The sequence below is a fragment of the Sesamum indicum genome, linkage group LG14, assembly GCF_000512975.1.
Source record: "Sesamum indicum cultivar Zhongzhi No. 13 linkage group LG14, S_indicum_v1.0, whole genome shotgun sequence".
NCBI classification, from domain to species: Eukaryota; Viridiplantae; Streptophyta; class Magnoliopsida; order Lamiales; family Pedaliaceae; genus Sesamum; species Sesamum indicum.
The window spans coordinates 947,753-964,140 of NC_026158.1; the positions used below are offsets into that span (position 1 = coordinate 947,753).

At 37.0% G+C, this 16,388-nt stretch overlaps 3 protein-coding genes across 4 annotated transcripts; 2 read left to right on the forward strand and 1 right to left on the reverse strand.

Moving 5' to 3' along the window:
• Nucleotides 414-3,926, forward strand: LOC105176651 (cell division protein FtsZ homolog 1, chloroplastic). 2 transcript variants are annotated; one of them, XM_020698747.1, is made up of 6 exons: nt 414-766; nt 1,460-1,559; nt 1,750-1,979; nt 2,196-2,363; nt 2,712-2,945; nt 3,387-3,926. In XM_020698747.1, exons 1-6 carry the CDS (start codon nt 554-556, stop codon nt 3,651-3,653), a joined length of 1,212 nt encoding a protein of 403 aa, XP_020554406.1. In that variant the 5' UTR covers nt 414-553; the 3' UTR covers nt 3,654-3,926. The 2 variants fall into 2 exon arrangements, with proteins under 2 accessions (XP_020554406.1, XP_011097821.1); XM_011099519.2 differs by having other exon boundaries at nt 415-829; nt 3,387-3,924.
• Nucleotides 4,162-8,102, reverse strand: LOC105176652 (serine/threonine-protein phosphatase PP-X isozyme 2). Its single transcript, XM_011099521.2, has 8 exons — nt 7,681-8,102; nt 5,905-6,057; nt 5,678-5,740; nt 5,516-5,601; nt 5,197-5,272; nt 4,846-5,114; nt 4,697-4,775; nt 4,162-4,528 (listed from the first exon to the last, which is right to left on the reverse strand). The coding sequence occupies exons 1-8, from the start codon at nt 7,819-7,821 to the stop codon at nt 4,478-4,480; spliced, it is 918 nt and encodes a 305-aa protein (XP_011097823.1). The 5' UTR covers nt 7,822-8,102; the 3' UTR covers nt 4,162-4,477.
• On the forward strand, nt 9,834-12,824 carry LOC105176653 (syntaxin-51). Its single transcript, XM_011099523.2, has 6 exons — nt 9,834-10,150; nt 10,665-10,885; nt 11,452-11,657; nt 11,761-11,861; nt 11,998-12,042; nt 12,491-12,824. Exons 1-6 carry the CDS (start codon nt 10,148-10,150, stop codon nt 12,620-12,622), a joined length of 708 nt encoding a protein of 235 aa, XP_011097825.1. The 5' UTR covers nt 9,834-10,147; the 3' UTR covers nt 12,623-12,824.

A 16,388-nucleotide genomic window follows, 5' to 3' on the forward strand; every position in this document is an offset into this window, starting at 1 on the left:
GTTACATATATGTTTTGAAAATTACATTTAATACATTTAATGTTTGTTTTCGTCTAACAAATAGATTTATATGTTCGTTAAATTTTACTTAATTTGTTGATATTAATAAAAAATTATATTTATCCTTGATTAATTTATAATTAACTTATAGCAGATTAATTTTTTTTTTTTTCTAACCAAACTATCTTGTAAGTATGAAGACGTACCTCTTTCTGTACATTTCTTGTTATACTAACAAATTACGTGAATTTTGTTAAATAAAAATAAATCTAACCTGAAAAATATTAAATATAATTTTTGAAATTATAAAAATTTATTCATAAAAAAACAAAATTATCGTATGTATTATACACAATAAGGAACAAGTTGTGAATGTATAAACTATAAAGAGAGCGGGAGAGGAGTAGGGCCAACAAGCATACACACTTGTGAAAATCAGATAAAACAAATTTCTTTGAAAAATCTAAAACCCTAAAATGCTATTGTAACCCAACAAAGACAAAAAGATAACAAAATCACTCACTTTCTCATACCTGTAACCGAGCTCGCGTTAATGGCCACCAGATTCTCCACCCCAGCCTCTGAATTGGCCTCCTCTCACTCTTCCACCGCCTCCATTTCCATCGGTTTCTCCCCGTTGCTATCTAAAAATGCACGTTCTAATGTCTCCTTCTCTAGCTCTCGCCGGCGAAGTTTTTGCAGTTTCAGACGCCATCGGAGTGGGGTTCAGTGCTCGTTTATTCCTATGGACTCCGCCAAGATTAAGGTCGTTGGCGTCGGCGGCGGTGGTAACAATGCCGTTAATCGCATGATTGGCAGCGGCTTATCGGTTGACTTAGAATTTCCCTTCTTTTCTTTGTGTAATGCGGTTGGGTTTTGGTTTACTTTTTCACTGGCGTTTTTTACCTTAAGATTTGACTTTTTGAAGCTAAATTTGGTCGGCAATTTTGCTGCTGTAAGTGTATGGATGAGTGGTGATAGTGGTTACGGTAATATGCAAGGGGTTACAGGAACTGGACTTCGAGTTAAGCAAGTCTTAGTGCCATAAGAAGATGTTACTTGTGGTTGGATAATATGCTAAAATTGAGTCCTCTTTAGTGCGGGCGAATGGCAATGATTATCTGATAAGAGGAATGTGGTTGAAGTTATTTCTAAAACTGTAGGAAGACATTGTCTTGTGCAAAGAACTTCTTTTCAAATATGGATGCTATTTTAGAGAGTTATTCTGCTTTAGAAGTCCGGGAGTGGTGTTTATTGGCATTTAAATCCACTTTCATTAATGTTTACTAACATGTTTCAGTCGATTATATTGATTATCATGTTTTCATCTCATAGTGAATCAAGTGCAAACATTCTTTTTCACATTTTTCTGACATGTGATTATACTCTTATTTCAGGCATTTCTTTTTCTAATAATCTAAATTTCCTGAGACAATTTTCTGTCCCTACTTAATGATAGGGAGTGGACTTCTATGCCATAAACACGGATGCTCAAGCTCTACTGCAATCTGCTGCTGAGAATCCTATTCAGATTGGAGAGCTTTTGACTCGTGGACTTGGTTAGACTCTTCGCATTTTGGCAACTATTTGATCTTTTTAAACTTGAACATGCAATAGTTTTACATGCTAAAACGGAAAATGATGTCATCATGGATTTGCTTTACATGTATAGTTATCTATCCAACTTGGCTAGCGTGGTCTGATGGTAGAACTGTTTCAGTTTGTGACAACAGTCTTGCTGGAATGCAGGTACTGGCGGCAACCCACTTTTGGGGGAACAGGCTGCAGAAGAATCAAAGGAAGCCATTGCAAATGCCCTCAAGGGATCAGATATGGTATTTATAACAGCAGGGATGGGTGGGGGTACAGGTTCTGGTGCTGCCCCTGTTGTTGCACAAATAGCAAAGGAGTCAGGGTATTTGACAGTTGGTGTTGTAACCTACCCTTTCAGCTTCGAAGGACGTAAAAGATCTATGCAGGTAGGTGTTCTTCTGTTCTTTTCCAATTATAGAGAAACAAGAATAAATGTCTTGTTCTTCTCGGTTATTTTACTATGAGTTTCCTTTTGAATTGGATGATTTTGCCCTATGGTATACTTCTCTTACTCTATCGTGCTAAGGATATGTGCCCTTTGAAACAAGAATTCATTGAACATATCTCAACACTGTTTTGCTTTGCATATAATTTTGTTTCAGGCTCTCGAAGCAATTGAAAAGCTCCAGAAAAATGTGGATACGCTTATTGTAATTCCAAATGATCGTCTCCTAGATATTGCTGATGAACAGACTGCCCTTCAAGATGCTTTCCTTCTAGCAGATGATGTGCTCCGTCAAGGTGTTCAAGGGATATCAGATATAATCACGGTAAGTGATGATAAGATTTTATAGTGCATCGTCCGGAATTTTCTGGCTCTTTAATAAGTTTCTCAACTCCCCCAGAGCATTGGAGCATGCTTGAATATCTGACCTTTTCACTCTGTCTTGAATTTGCCTCACTCAGCTAGATGTGAAAAAATTATTTTGATGTTTGATATCCTGATTACGCATTCCCAAGTCATTCTGGAGACTACTGAATTTCTATGATGCATAAAATATTCCAAAAACTTTATTCATGTTACATGTGTGGATCTCATTCCCAGGTTATGTATGCATCAGAAACTTATTCACAGCTTGCATCTCACGAGAATTCAATCATTCTTCTTGTTTTTGCAGATACCTGGTTTGGTAAATGTGGATTTTGCAGATGTGAAGGCAGTCATGAAGGACTCTGGTACTGCTATGCTTGGAGTTGGTGTTTCCGCAAGCAAGAACCGAGCTGAAGAAGCAGCTGAACAAGCAACCTTGGCTCCACTGATTGGCTCTTCTATTCAATCCGCTACTGGAGTTGTGTACAATATTACTGGAGGGAAAGATATAACATTGCAGGAAGTGAATAGGGTGTCACAGGTATTCTGCCACCTTTCTCCATGTTTCTTTTCTTTTGTTTTTCTGTTCCCAAGAATCACACCTTCGTAACTCTTTTTTTCCCTTTTTCTTTCTCTTTGGGGTAAAATCTCACATAGCATTATTTTTGTGGATTCACAACTACCACTAAAGCATCAGCAACTCTCTGTTTCTAGGGCCTCTGATTGATGGGGATACCCAACTGTATATTGTCCACACATGGAAGATGAGGGAGTAATCTGCAATTTATGTTGTATCCCAGTATAATTTAAACGATTGTGTAAACCAAAAATGTATGCATATATTCAGAAAATGACGAAAAGGGCACAGATCACTTTACTATTACAGTTTCCAGGGCGCATGAAAGAACCATAACCAAAAAGTAAAACTAAGATATTGGATTCGTGTGTTATTCTTTCTAAATTCATCACCATTTGCTTCCAGGTCGTTACGAGTTTAGCAGATCCTTCTGCCAACATTATATTTGGCGCAGTTGTGGATGAGCGTTACAATGGGGAGATCCACGTCACCATTATTGCCACTGGTTTCACTCAGTCGTTTCAGAAGACTCTTCTGACAGACCCAAGGGGTGCAAAGCTAGCTGATAAGCCCACTGGGAGCCCAGACGGCATGAAATCTCCAGTCACTATCAATCCACCAACCTCTCCTGCGACTAGTTCTAGGATGCCTGCTCGGAGGCTCTTTTTTTAACCTTTTTGTGTTTGGTTCGTACCTTTCTTTTATCAGTTCGTTTCTCTCTTCATCAGGTAGGGCTTGAGGTGGCATTTCCATGTTATAATGATTGATTGTACCATCTGTTGAATTGCAATTTCTCAATGCTTCTTAGTCTATTCCCTTATATCGTAGCTGAACTGAAATTTCATCCATAGGTAGATTGAACCGTAGCACTTAAAATCTGTACAGTGAGAACAGGGCCACTGATTCTTATTTGAAGAGTACGTCATTTTCCTTTGATGGATAACACTTCAACGAAGAAAATTATGATTCTAGTCCTGTATGATGGAAAATTCTTGTAGGACCATGTTGTGTCAAATGTTTTTAAGAACTAATGTGATTCGACTTGTAAAGATAACTCATAATTTGATAGATTATAGGGGTTCAGAAGAGATTAAGTCTTCTCTTTACCCCCATTAAATTTTTTTACGTACGTGCTCCATCTGGTTAGTAATTGAAATCCGTAGCCGAAAGCAGAAACAGATGAACAATTTTCTTGGTCTTTTTCCTTTTTCTGGGTTTGTGGGGGTGAGGGACCTGCAATTTGGTTCATATACAAGGTGTTCCTTGGTATCTGACACACTGTAGTAGCATGAACATATATAAATAGAAATACAAAAGAATCAAGTGCTCAGAGAGGTGGTTGGCAAAGTGCAAAATCCATCTCTTTAAATCTCTCATAGATACCATTTTTTACCCAACTCAAGCACAATCTTCGTCTACCGCTTCAGAGCATTCACAACATGATGAGATTGCCCATTGAAGAATTGTAGTTACCTAAAATCGTGTTAACTTCATTCCTATAAGAAGTAGTCTGGAGGTGGCTTTTTGGCCGGTGCTCCTCTTGATTCCTGCATTCAACCATTAACAGCATTAATGCATTTTAAGAAAGCAAAAATGCACTGTTGACAAACTACATGTCATGGTGACTCAAGATAGGTCTATGGTTAATACATCAGCATTTAGGAAGCATGAAGCATGAAGCATGTGCCCAGGCACGCATAATCATTTGCACGTACCTGTGGGGCTGCTTCAAAAACACGAAACTCCTTTTCTAGGTTTTCATTTAGCTCGAGAATTGCAGCTACATTTCCGCATCTGCGGCATGACTAAAATTCGTAACAGATTCAAAGGAGATGAATGAAAGAGAAACATATAGCAGTTTTACCTGTAACAGTAATTTGGGGCAGACCAGACTGTAACTATCTGCTCATTAAACATCCATTTATAACCTTCCATTACCAACTGATGGGCCCGACATATGTAGTCAATATTATTCGTGTGATTAAATGAAGTGACAACGCTGCCACCAAACAAGAATCCTGCACCACGCGGGCTCAGACCCCAACCATCAACAATGTCTTCAGGATCTGACCACAGAAGATCACACATGGCACCATCATGAGGAACTTCTTGCTTTCGGTCAATTATCCGGATCTGGAATATAGATGATATCAATATCTAATATGATAAAACAAATTAAAAGCACAAAATAATTAATTTAGTATATTCTTTAGACCTGGTCTAACGTGGAAATTGCAGGAGACAAACCACCATGAACACAAAATATCTTATTGTCAATGAGTGCTGACAGGCTGCAAAAGACAGCAAAAAGGACATGACATTATTAATGTGTCCCCAAATAAGCCATGACAGGGACATGGGAAATTGAAACATGGTAATACAGGCATGAAGGAGGTGCAAGACCACATTTTGAAGTTTGCCTCATCTAAGCTTTTATTAATTCTTTTTCACCTTGTTATATCATCCAACATATGAAACTCAAATGAAGTTTGTGCTTTGCACAAAGACCTGAGAAATTAATAGAAGATCTCAACCTCATGTAATCAAAAATTTCGGTGCAATATCTCCAAACGTTGATCGAACCATATTTCCGTAGGCACTCGTCGTAGAAACCATACACCTGGAAGAAGAGAAAGCTAATAAGTATTTTATGCAAAATTGTACCTCAAAACCTCACAAAAGAATGAAGACTAAACCTGCGTTATCTGTCGGCTCTCATGGTTTCCCCTGATGAGAGTTATCCTATCAGGATATCTTACCTGTCAATGCAGTAACTGTTAGTTGAGCAAAGTAGCTTTATTGTCTGAAAACATGGAGCATTGGGTACATAGATATGCTTTTGACTTTTCGTATTATCCCAGAACACTGGGTATCATAAAAAATGCTGGACCACTTATATGCAAGTAATGTAGTAAGCAATTACCTTCAGAGCAAGTAGAAGCAGAAATGTCTCAACAGAGTAAAATCCTCTATCAACAAAATCTCCAAGAAATAAGTAATTTGTCTGTGGACAATCACCTCCTACTTTAAATAGCTCTTTCATGTCATAGAACTGCCCATGTATGTCTCCACAAATCTACATCAACCACTTGGCAAAAGGTATTAGTATAGAATTAGAACTCAGCCAACTGTATTAACAGCTTCCATAACCTGAAAGGCAGTAACTAGAGTACCATGGGGTTATAATAGAAGCTAGTTCGGCATCTTTGCAATGGATAGAGTAATAAAAGAAGGTTAAAGAGTCTGTATTGCCATGTTTCCCCCTTGCACTTTTTTATTGTTTCCGAATAATCCTTTGGGGGAGGGGGGAGAGAAGGATTAGCACCATCAATTTTTACGAGTTGCGACTTTCTTCAACTTGTCAGGATGGCTTGTGGCTGTGACTGTAAGTAATTTGGTTATCACTTGAACAAGCGACTCCAGTTAAAAAAATATGAACTAATTATTATCCCGTTAAGATGTGGCTTCTTTCAGAGTAAAAGTTCTAGCTGTTCCTGTTATGGTTAAGCTTCAACCTTTCTGTTTGAACCATTGGCTGGATCACATCGAGATCATTCTGCAGATCAGCTGCTCTCAAACTAATATCTTCAATCTCTCAGTTTGCTCAATTTCATTAATCAATTGGAAATACCTTAAATTTAAATCAAAGTCTATAACTGGATTAAGAGGAAAACATTGAGAAGCATCAAAAACTATTTTACGATATTTTCTGGCCTCGTGACTTTACTGATGATGAAAGTCGGAAGACCTTCAGCAAAATGGGCAGGAAAAACAGTTTCAAGTGAGGTAGTAACACATCTGAGGCTGAAAATCCAATCCAGTTGTACATTTTTTTTTAACACGTGTACTAATTACCAAACATGATATGTAAAAATGTTGTCAATCTGTATCCAGATCGTGTTTTGGGTGAACATGAGTGCTAAAATGCACTATATTTTCCATTGACCAACCATTCCTATATCTGAGGCTCCACTACTCAGACATGACCTAATTGTCAATTGTAGTAAAACTATATCTGTGAGTGCTAGTATTTTCTTTGATTGAACTTCTCATTTCTGAGTGATTGACTTGGTTTTCCTTACTTTCTGAGCCAAATTAGATTAACCAACCCTCCACCCCCCAAACACACACACATACACAACCAAAAAGAGAACAAGAACAAATAGCAATATGAGTCGGAGCTTGTTATTCGCTCCATACTTTCTGAATCAACAAACTGGCAGCATAAAGAGGACCCAAGTCAATTGCAGAAAACAAAAATCTACTTAGAAACCCAATTGCCATGAATTTCAGTTTTTTGTGCTTAACATAAATACCTCCTGTTTCTAGTATTACAAATGAGAAGTCGAGCTCCATAGCATCTTATTATCATAAAAAAAGCTCTATAACATCTGGACAATAAATCTTTAATTTGTAAAGGTCTAGATTTTCAATGATGGAAGAAATACAAAATCGGCAAAAAACTATTTACATTTCACAAAAACTCCAGTAAAAACCAAACCTAGATCCATCAAGCAACTAATAACTCAAAATAATACAACAAATACAAAAATCCGAGAGCAGAATCACTCCCACCGAAATCAATCTCAAGCTCCTCAAATTCAAAAACCATAAAAGAAAAGGACCAAAACCAAACCCCCCCCCCCCCCCCCAAAAAAAATGTGCGTTAGAGCCAAAACTTTTCTTCTTCGATACTTACAGTTACTGGGGCATCAACGCGCTGAACATTGCTCTCTTCGACGAGGATTTCCATGGCTTTGAGGCAGAGGGCCTTGACTTCAGATTCCTTGAGCGGTTCGCATCTCTTCAACTGTTCTATTTGCCGGTCTAGGTCCGACATCTTCCCAGATTCGGAATCCAAACGCCGCTGCTCTTTTCGTGCGTCAACCCTATCCCGTCCGTATTAACAACCAATTCCGCGATTCCGCATCGGAATATATAGCGATCTTCTCCTTCCAGTAAAACTGTAGTTCGATACTGCCACTGTTGACTGACGTTAGCAGTGGTGAGGCTCACTCTCTCTCTCTCTGGACTGGGGTTTTCACGATTCGCGCTTAAACTTCGGGGAATTTTGATTTCCCCCCTTATATCTTGCCTTATTAGGTTTTCTGGATGCAGCACTCCTTTTATTTTGAAATGTCACCCTCTTGCTTTGAAATGTCATTTTGGCCGCCCACCCCCCCCATATTATTACATTTTTTTATTAATTAATTTTTTAAAATTTTATTAAAATTAGTAAAAAAATTAAATAAAAATTTATATTTGTTTTTCGATTAATTTATTACATGTCAAATAAATCTTTTCCAAATTAAATTATCCTTATAAATCGTCACACTGACTCACTTCACACGCTAATGTATGTGATGAGATATATCTTCACCATTGTAATTTGGTTATAAAATATTTGTATTAACCTGCAATAAGTCAACAATGCATCAATCAAAGATAGATATGAATTTTTTATTCAATTTTTTTTACTAATATCGGCAAATACATAAATTCATAAAATATTTGTGTTGACCTGCTAACATTATTATGTCTACATGTGATTAATAAAATTTCACGAGACAAGTTCAAAACAGTAAAAAAAAATATTTCCAAAAGCACAAGGAGCGTGTAATGCACTTTTCGTTAATTACTAACAGAATGACATTTTTTGCCAAGTTTTACAAAATACAGGGGGATTTTTAGCCTATTTCGAAAAAAACAGAATGAATTTTAGCTTTTTCAACAAAACACAGAGAGGTAAAAGTCATTTTAGCCTACGTAGTATGTGCAAAATACCGCTTTATGAAAAAAAAATAAAAAATAGCAAACTATCTCCTTATATTTTTTTAAAATAAAATAATTTATCACTTAAACAATAAGATAAATTATTTTATTTTAATAAAGACTGAGAAATAAATCGCTATTTTTTCTCAATAAAATAATAATTTGGCTTGTAAATGTCAAAGGAGTTAATTGTATTAAACCCTTTTCAATTGTTATGCTTTGTTTTGTCAAAAATAATACATTGGCTTATGGAGAAATAAAATATCAAGATAATTGATGGTGCTTAAAAAATTAACATTTGAGAAACATGGGCCATATATTAAATCTGGTATGAATAATAAATTAAATTATTCGATACTGAGCAGATAAAAGATTCTTTTAGCTCGAGTCTTTTAACTTAATAAATTTTATCAAATTTACTCGAGCTCGATTGAATTAGAAAACAAATAATAAAAATAATTTTTTTTAAGGAATTATTTGTAATTATATTGTAAATTTCAAATAACAATCAATATATATTAATTGTTAATATCAAATATATACAATCAGTCGATACATACTGTTATAATAAATTAATAACTATTATTGAAATAAAATAATAATTATGTATTTGTGGGAGTCAAACCCAACTTTATAGACAAAATTAGGACTCGTTAACAAACAATATATGTTTAGAAATGCCCAATTTATTAGTATAATTAAAACTTATTTGAGTTTGAATATAATGTTTCAAATTCGATAATAATTTAAATAAATTTAAATAATATTGTGTCTGATTGTTTTATTGATTTGCATTACTAGTTGGGGTACACAGTCAGTGGCATGGTTGAAAATTCTTATTAAAATCAGGTTTTGATAAACCAAAAAGTAAATGTAATATATGTAGCATGCGTTTATTTATTTATTTATTTTTGAATTGTATACAAATCACACAACAAATGCTATATAATTTATTCAAATTTGATCAAATTCAATTTGGGTTGGATTTTGTGCTCAAAATAAAAAAAGGAAACCTCGAGATAAACGACGCCGTTTGGGTCCCAAGGGACAACCCAAGCAAACTATAATCAATCACGTTCGAACTTTCTCTTCGAAAATGCAGTCCATATTCTAATAGGAAAAAAGGTGTGTAGCAGTGTAAAATCATTGACTTGTGGTGTGGATGCGATTGGCGAAGGAGACGATCAGGTCGGACAAATTTTGCCGGTAGCTGGTGGCGCCGCCCGTCACGTCACGTTGTTTGCCCTTTAAAGAAAAAAAAACTCAATCAGCTATTCCACAAATCTCTCACTTCTCACCAATACCTCGTGCGGTTCCACAATTCTGATAGCTGATTCCAATTGGGAAGGAAAAGCAATTATCCATTTGAATTATCCTGCGGCTAGAGGGTTTTAATGGTACGCAAGGGTGTAATGTCAATTGTGCTTTTGATCGGCTTTCCACATGCCGTTTAGCTACTGCACCCCAAAAATTCAGCTGGGTTGCTGCTTCAATTTTGGCTCGAGGGGTGTTGAGTTTTCTTCTATTTGAGCTATGTTGTACTCTTTTCCTGTTTGTCGGGGTTTTCGAATTTGTTGTTGGGTGTTGTTGTGTTGGATTGGAGTTTAATGCTGTTTTGATTCCTGCGAGGGTTACTGGCTGTTCAGACTGTCATTTTCTGCTCCACATCGACTTCGGTGTTATCTTTATAGTCTTATGTCCTGGTGTTTATTTGAAGATACGTCTGCAAAATGCTGAAACTTGCGTTTCTAAGTCCTACGTTTCTATGTCATGTTCATACTAATTTGTCGACTGCAAAATTAAATAACATGTAACCACTGCAAAATTAAATTTAGTAGTTAGAAGAATAAATTTTTCTCTGTTTGTAGTTGGTTGCTTGCTTACTAAAAAACTATGTTCCGCGTTGATCAGAGAATGGCAGCTTCTGGGGACTCATGGGTGAGGGAATATAATGAAGCAGTCAGACTTGCTGATGATATTACTAACATGATATCTGAAAGGAGTTCGTTGCCTGCAACTGGGCCAGAAGCGCAACGCCATTCATCTGCCATCCGAAGGAAAATTACCATACTGGGAACCAGACTGGACAGCCTGCAGTCTCTTCTCTCGAAGCTTCCTGGAAAGCAACCATTGTAAGTTATCTAATTGTTTCTTAGTAAAGATCTGGAACTTTTTAGGATTATACTAGCTCGCTTGCATGGGCTAAAATGGCTTCACCCGGCTTCCCCTCTTTCCACCTGCTTCAATCTCTCTTATCAATTACCCTATCCCAGTGTTGAACCGACATAATTATATGCAATTGATCTGTTGTATGCTGTAGTTGCACCTGAGTCTGAAGGGCCGTAATGATAACCATGACTATCTATTTTGAAAATTTGATGGGATATAATTAATTGTACCTAGAGTGACCTTGGAAACTCTAGCTCTTTCTTATTGCTTGTTTATGTATTTTGTGAAAAGATTATATTCCACTTCACTTCTATTGTATTAGCTTGTATGTATTGATGCATTTATTGGCAACTTGGGTTAGCTCCATACGTTTGAGGTTCCTAAATTGTTTTTGCCTCAGTGGCTCTGGTAACAAGTTACTTGGTGCTGTTTCACTAATTTGATTTCAGGTTGTGCAGACTCGGCACCTGATTGTAATAAACCTGTAGTCCTCATACTCCATTCTCAAACTGCCCTTTTTTGTATACAGGACTGAGAAAGAAATGAATCGTCGCAAGGACATGGTTGCTAATTTGAGATCAAAAGTAAACCAAATGGCTTCCACATTGAACATGTCAAACTTTGCAAATAGAGACAGCTTACTTGGGCCTGAGATAAAGCCTGCTGATGCCATGAGCAGAACAACTGGCCTTGACAACCATGGCATTGTCGGGCTTCAAAGACAAATCATGAAAGGCTAGCTTCTGTAGCTCGTTTCTTTAACTTCATTTGCGTTTTTGTCCGTTACTTTCCTTTTTGACTTTTCTGTTATTTATCTTAATCCTTACTTTCGCTGCAGAGCAAGATGAGGGTCTCGAGAAATTGGAGGAGACAGTGATAAGTACTAAACACATTGCACTGGCAGTGAATGAAGAGCTTGATCTACATACAAGACTGATCGTGGGTTTTCTTGTTTCCACTTCATTTTTATGATACCTATCTCTTGTTATCTCGTCAAAGCAAGTCGTTAATAATTCCTCAATTGTAAGATGCTGTGCTGGTGAAGTTCATATCTGTTTAATGACTTAATGTGCAGGATGATCTGGATCAACACGTTGAGGTTACAGACTCCAGACTACAGGTGATAGTTGTTTCTATATTATTTTCTCAAACAATAGTAAATTTATTTTGCTATTAAGTGTAGCTTTGGATTACCTTTAGGTATTTAAACCTTCACATGTAAGAAAATAATAATCAACAACTCAGCTTCAGAAACGAGGTAGTTATACCTTGTCTACTATGAGATAATAGATTCTTAAAATCTGTTTAAAGTTAAAGTAGAACAGTAGTATCATGTTTCTTGATTTCAACAATTACACTGTCAAACATAGAATCATGATTGGTTCACGTGATGCTGTCATATTGTGTTGTAAGCGAATGTACATATACTAGCATCACGAGGCATTTGTTGTAGCTTTGCGCCCTTGTTGATGTGTAGTATCTAATTCTGAACATATCTGAAGATTCCTTTTTTCTCCCCTCCAACTAAGTTTGACTTTAATTCATTTCTTGGTTTTCTTTCGAAACAGCGAGTACAGAGGAGACTAGCGATACTGAACAAGCGGACCAAGGGTGGCTGCTCCTGCTTGTGCCTGCTTTTATCAGTTATAGGAATTGTCGTCTTGGTTGCAGTTATATATATGCTGGTCAAATATTTGTGATCTAAGAAATGATGCATTAGACCTCTCTTGTGTGTTTGTGCCCTGGATTAATATAATTTTTATGTTGGTAAAGAAAGAGGAAAAGAGAAGAGCGAAAACGCCTTGTGCTTTATCTCAAAAAGACAGAATATTTCTGATTGCTTTTCATGTATAATCAACATGATTTCATCATTAAAGTGAGTTCTCCATGGTTGCCTCAAAACCTATTTTCAAGATTTTCTCCTCTGAGCAAGGCAAATTCATCAATGATAAGTGCCGGTGTAATCATGTATTTTGTTTGTGTTCTTGCCTAATCTGATAGTATCTCAATTTGCTAGAGATCTATGATTGAATTTGAGGATTCCATCTCTGTATGGTAAATTGACTTGTGGATGAATGAAAATGGTAGTGAATATCAGGGATGGATGATTATCTCTACTGTAAGGCGCATGTTCTTGAATATTAGCAGCCAATTGATTTCCCTCTCATCTCAACTATGGCAAGGAAATTCTTTCTTGATTTCGAACTTCAGATACGGTCATCATTCTGCAGACAAAGCTCTCTAATTACCATCTGTTCGATTTTTCACAAACAAAATCTGTCAAAAATCATACCGTATACGGACAGGAGTATCACTACAGCAAAATAGATATATATTGTTGCCATCTTTCTTGCTCTATAATTATTTACGAATTTATCAAAGCGAAACTATGATTAATGCTGCCTCCTCCGTCCTCCACCACACGCCGCCGGAATGAACAAAAAGAGCCTCTGCATATGTCTATGGGTTGCTGCCGCGACAGTGGCCTTGGGCTCGCTCCTCTTCCTCCTCCTCGGCCTCACGGTATTCAAGCCCAAGCACCCCATCCCAACCGTCGACTCCATCGCCGTCTCCGACCTGCATTTCTCCATCGACGCAGCCGAACTACACGTCCACTTGAACGTAACCCTAAATGCCAACGTCACGGTCAAGAACCCCAACCGAGTGGACTTCAATTACACTAACTCCTCCGCTTTCCTCATTTACAGAGGCAAAGTAGTCGGAGAGGCCTACATCCCCACCGGCGAGATTGCCGACGGCGCCACCCGCTGTTTGAACCTCACACTAACCTTAATGGTGTTGAATTTGAAATTTCAAAAGATGAAAACACACAGATCTGAAACAGCAATTTGTAACAGCAACAACATTAATTCACTTTCAATTTGGTTTAATCCGCATTTGATTGAGATGGAAAAACTGCCACAAAATTTTACTGCTACTTCATTTCATTTTGGACGGTTTCATGTGGGGAAATTATTGCCATTATGTCCTTCTTATGGCTGAATTTTTTGGAAGCCTATATATAGGCTTGTCCATTCTTCATTTGAGACACACCAAAACAACAAGCTCTCATTTTGAGTTCTCTCAAACTCTCTCTTTTGGCTTCTATATTTTGTTTCAAGATTTGAGTCTCTTGTTTCAATAAGTTTTTGAGTGTTGTTCGAGGTGTTCTTTGGTATAGTGCTAAAATCGAAGAACTGTAACCGTCTTATCCTGGGAGAAATTACGTTGAACCTGGTGCACTGCTGATACGGGGCGTATATTTTCTTCAAGGCAAGCAGTTATTCTGCGATTCGGTTAAAAATTAACGACTTCAAATTGGACTGAGAATTGTTACGATACAATTCTCGTTGTAAGTTTTCTATTTAAATTTCTTGTCGTAAATAGCGTTTCTGATCGCTTTATGTTATCTGTTCCAACGTGGCTTTATTGCTTTTGATTTCTAAATCCGATTGAAATATTTCAAAACATTATTTCGATTACTTGAAACCTATTATTTTTCCAACAATCTTGAAGAAAATATACAGGTTTTGAAAAATCGGATTTTGTGTTGGAACTGTTGTAGAAAACGCTATTTTTTCAAACGCATTTTTGAAATATTACTTTTAGTTTCCTAAAATACTAAAAGATGGCTGAGCCGATTTCTGTTGCAATTCCGATCACACAAAAGGTCGACTTGACCGATTTACCGGACAAGTTTTCGGGCCAATTTTTCAAACGCTGGCAACAACGAATGAAAATTTGGTTGACGATGAAAGGACTTTTGTCAGTGATTCAGGTGATCAGACCTGAACCTACTGATACCGATCCCAAAACTGTTGAGATAACACAGTGGACATAAAGGGATCAAATAGGCAGAGGAGCGATTTTGTCATCCCTGTCAAATACGCTATTCGATGTCTATTGTTCCGATTCTTACACTGCTAAGTCTCTGTGGGATGAGTTGGACCGGAAATATAATACTGAAGAGCAAGGGCTCGAAAAGTATTCTGTTTCTAAGTTCATGAGGTATCAAATGGTTGAGGACCGGTCTGTAGCTGAACAGACTCATGAGATTATCAACCTTGAGCATGCTCTGGCTGATGCTGAGATGAAGCTTCCCGAGAAGTTTCTGGTCATGTCTATAGTGGACAAATTTCCCAAATCTTGGGAAAATTTTGGCATGACACTCAAGCATCAGAAAGGGAGATTGTCTTTGGATGATCTTATGATTGCTATCAGCATTGAGGAAGAACATAGAAATCAAACACACAAGATGCCTGTTAAACATCAACCAAGGGCCAATTTTATAGTGGGGAAACCAAAAGTGAATAAGATTAACACGAACTCGAAAGCCATCAATAAAAGCAAGGCCTCCAAAAATAAGAAACCAAAAGCAAACAAACCATGCTGAAACTGTGGGCAGGTTGGACATTGGGCCAAGCTTTGTCCTAATAAAAAAGCCAAGATTGGGCAGACAGTTGTCAACATGGTTGTGGGAGGTTCTAGCGGTGCTAGCACCTTAGGAGCAACTGGTGGGTATGTATCTGTACAACCCGAACTCTTGACTATTTACGAACCGTATGATTGGTTGATTGACACTGGAGCGAATGTGCACGTTTGTGCTGATAAATCTCTCTTTGTGTCTTATCAGGCCATCAGTGGAAGGACAGTAAGCATGGGGAACTCCAGTACATCTGATGTACTTGGGATAGGAAGTGTGGACTTGAAGTTTCCTTCAGGGCGCATTCTGTTACTAAAACGAGTTCATCATGTACCCACTGTCAGAAGAAACATTATTAGTGGTTCTGTAATAGTTAGGGAAGGATATGAAGTGGTTTTCAAGTTTAATAAAGTTGTTATTCAGCAATTTGGTATTTTTGTTGGTAAAGGCTACTTAGACGATGACTTGTTCAAAGTTCGAGTTGATAATAATAAAATTGATGTTTCTGATTCTATTATATTGAATGTTGAATCTTCTACTCTGTGGCATAGTAGGTTAGGTCATTTAAATTTCAATTCGATCAAACGAATGATGAATTTGAATTTAATTCCTAGTCAAAATAAAATATTGAATCACAAATGCCAAGTTTGTGTAGAAGCTAAACAAGTTAGGAAACCCTATCAGTCAATTGAAAGGGATTCGAAAATACTTGATTTAGTTCACACTGATATTTGTGAGTTCAATGGAGTTTTGACCAGGGACCACAAACGATATTTTATCACCTTTATAAATGATTGCAGTAGATACTGTTATGTGTTTCTCATAAAAAATAAGGATGAAGCCTTAGACAAATTTATTTTGTTTAAAAATGAAGCAGAAACCCAAACTGGTAAGAAAACTTAAAAGACTAAGGTCCGATAGAGGAGGAGAATATGAGTCGAGTAAGTTCAATGAATATTGTCAAACATTTGGCATTATTCATGAAGAGACTCCTCCTTATTCCCCTTCGTCTAATGGAATGGCTGAACGAAAGAATAGAACAT

Coding starts and splice junctions, on each gene's coding strand:
- LOC105176651 (XM_011099519.2), top strand. CDS start 554: ATGGCCACCAGATTCTCCACCCCAGCCTCTGAATTGGCCTCCTCTCAC. Junction 1,980..2,195: donor GACGTAAAAGATCTATGCAG/GTAGGTGTTCTT, acceptor ATTTTGTTTCAG/GCTCTCGAAGCAATTGAAAA. Junction 2,946..3,386: donor AAGTGAATAGGGTGTCACAG/GTATTCTGCCAC, acceptor ATTTGCTTCCAG/GTCGTTACGAGTTTAGCAGA.
- LOC105176652 (XM_011099521.2), bottom strand. CDS start 7,821: ATGTCGGACCTAGACCGGCAAATAGAACAGTTGAAGAGATGCGAACCG. Junction 6,058..7,680: donor GCGTTGATGCCCCAGTAACT/GTAAGTATCGAA, acceptor TGGTTGATGTAG/ATTTGTGGAGACATACATGG. Junction 5,602..5,677: donor AGAGCCGACAGATAACGCAG/GTTTAGTCTTCA, acceptor CTCTTCTTCCAG/GTGTATGGTTTCTACGACGA.
- LOC105176653 (XM_011099523.2), top strand. Junction 11,658..11,760: donor TCAAAGACAAATCATGAAAG/GCTAGCTTCTGT, acceptor CTTTCGCTGCAG/AGCAAGATGAGGGTCTCGAG. Junction 11,862..11,997: donor ATCTACATACAAGACTGATC/GTGGGTTTTCTT, acceptor CTTAATGTGCAG/GATGATCTGGATCAACACGT.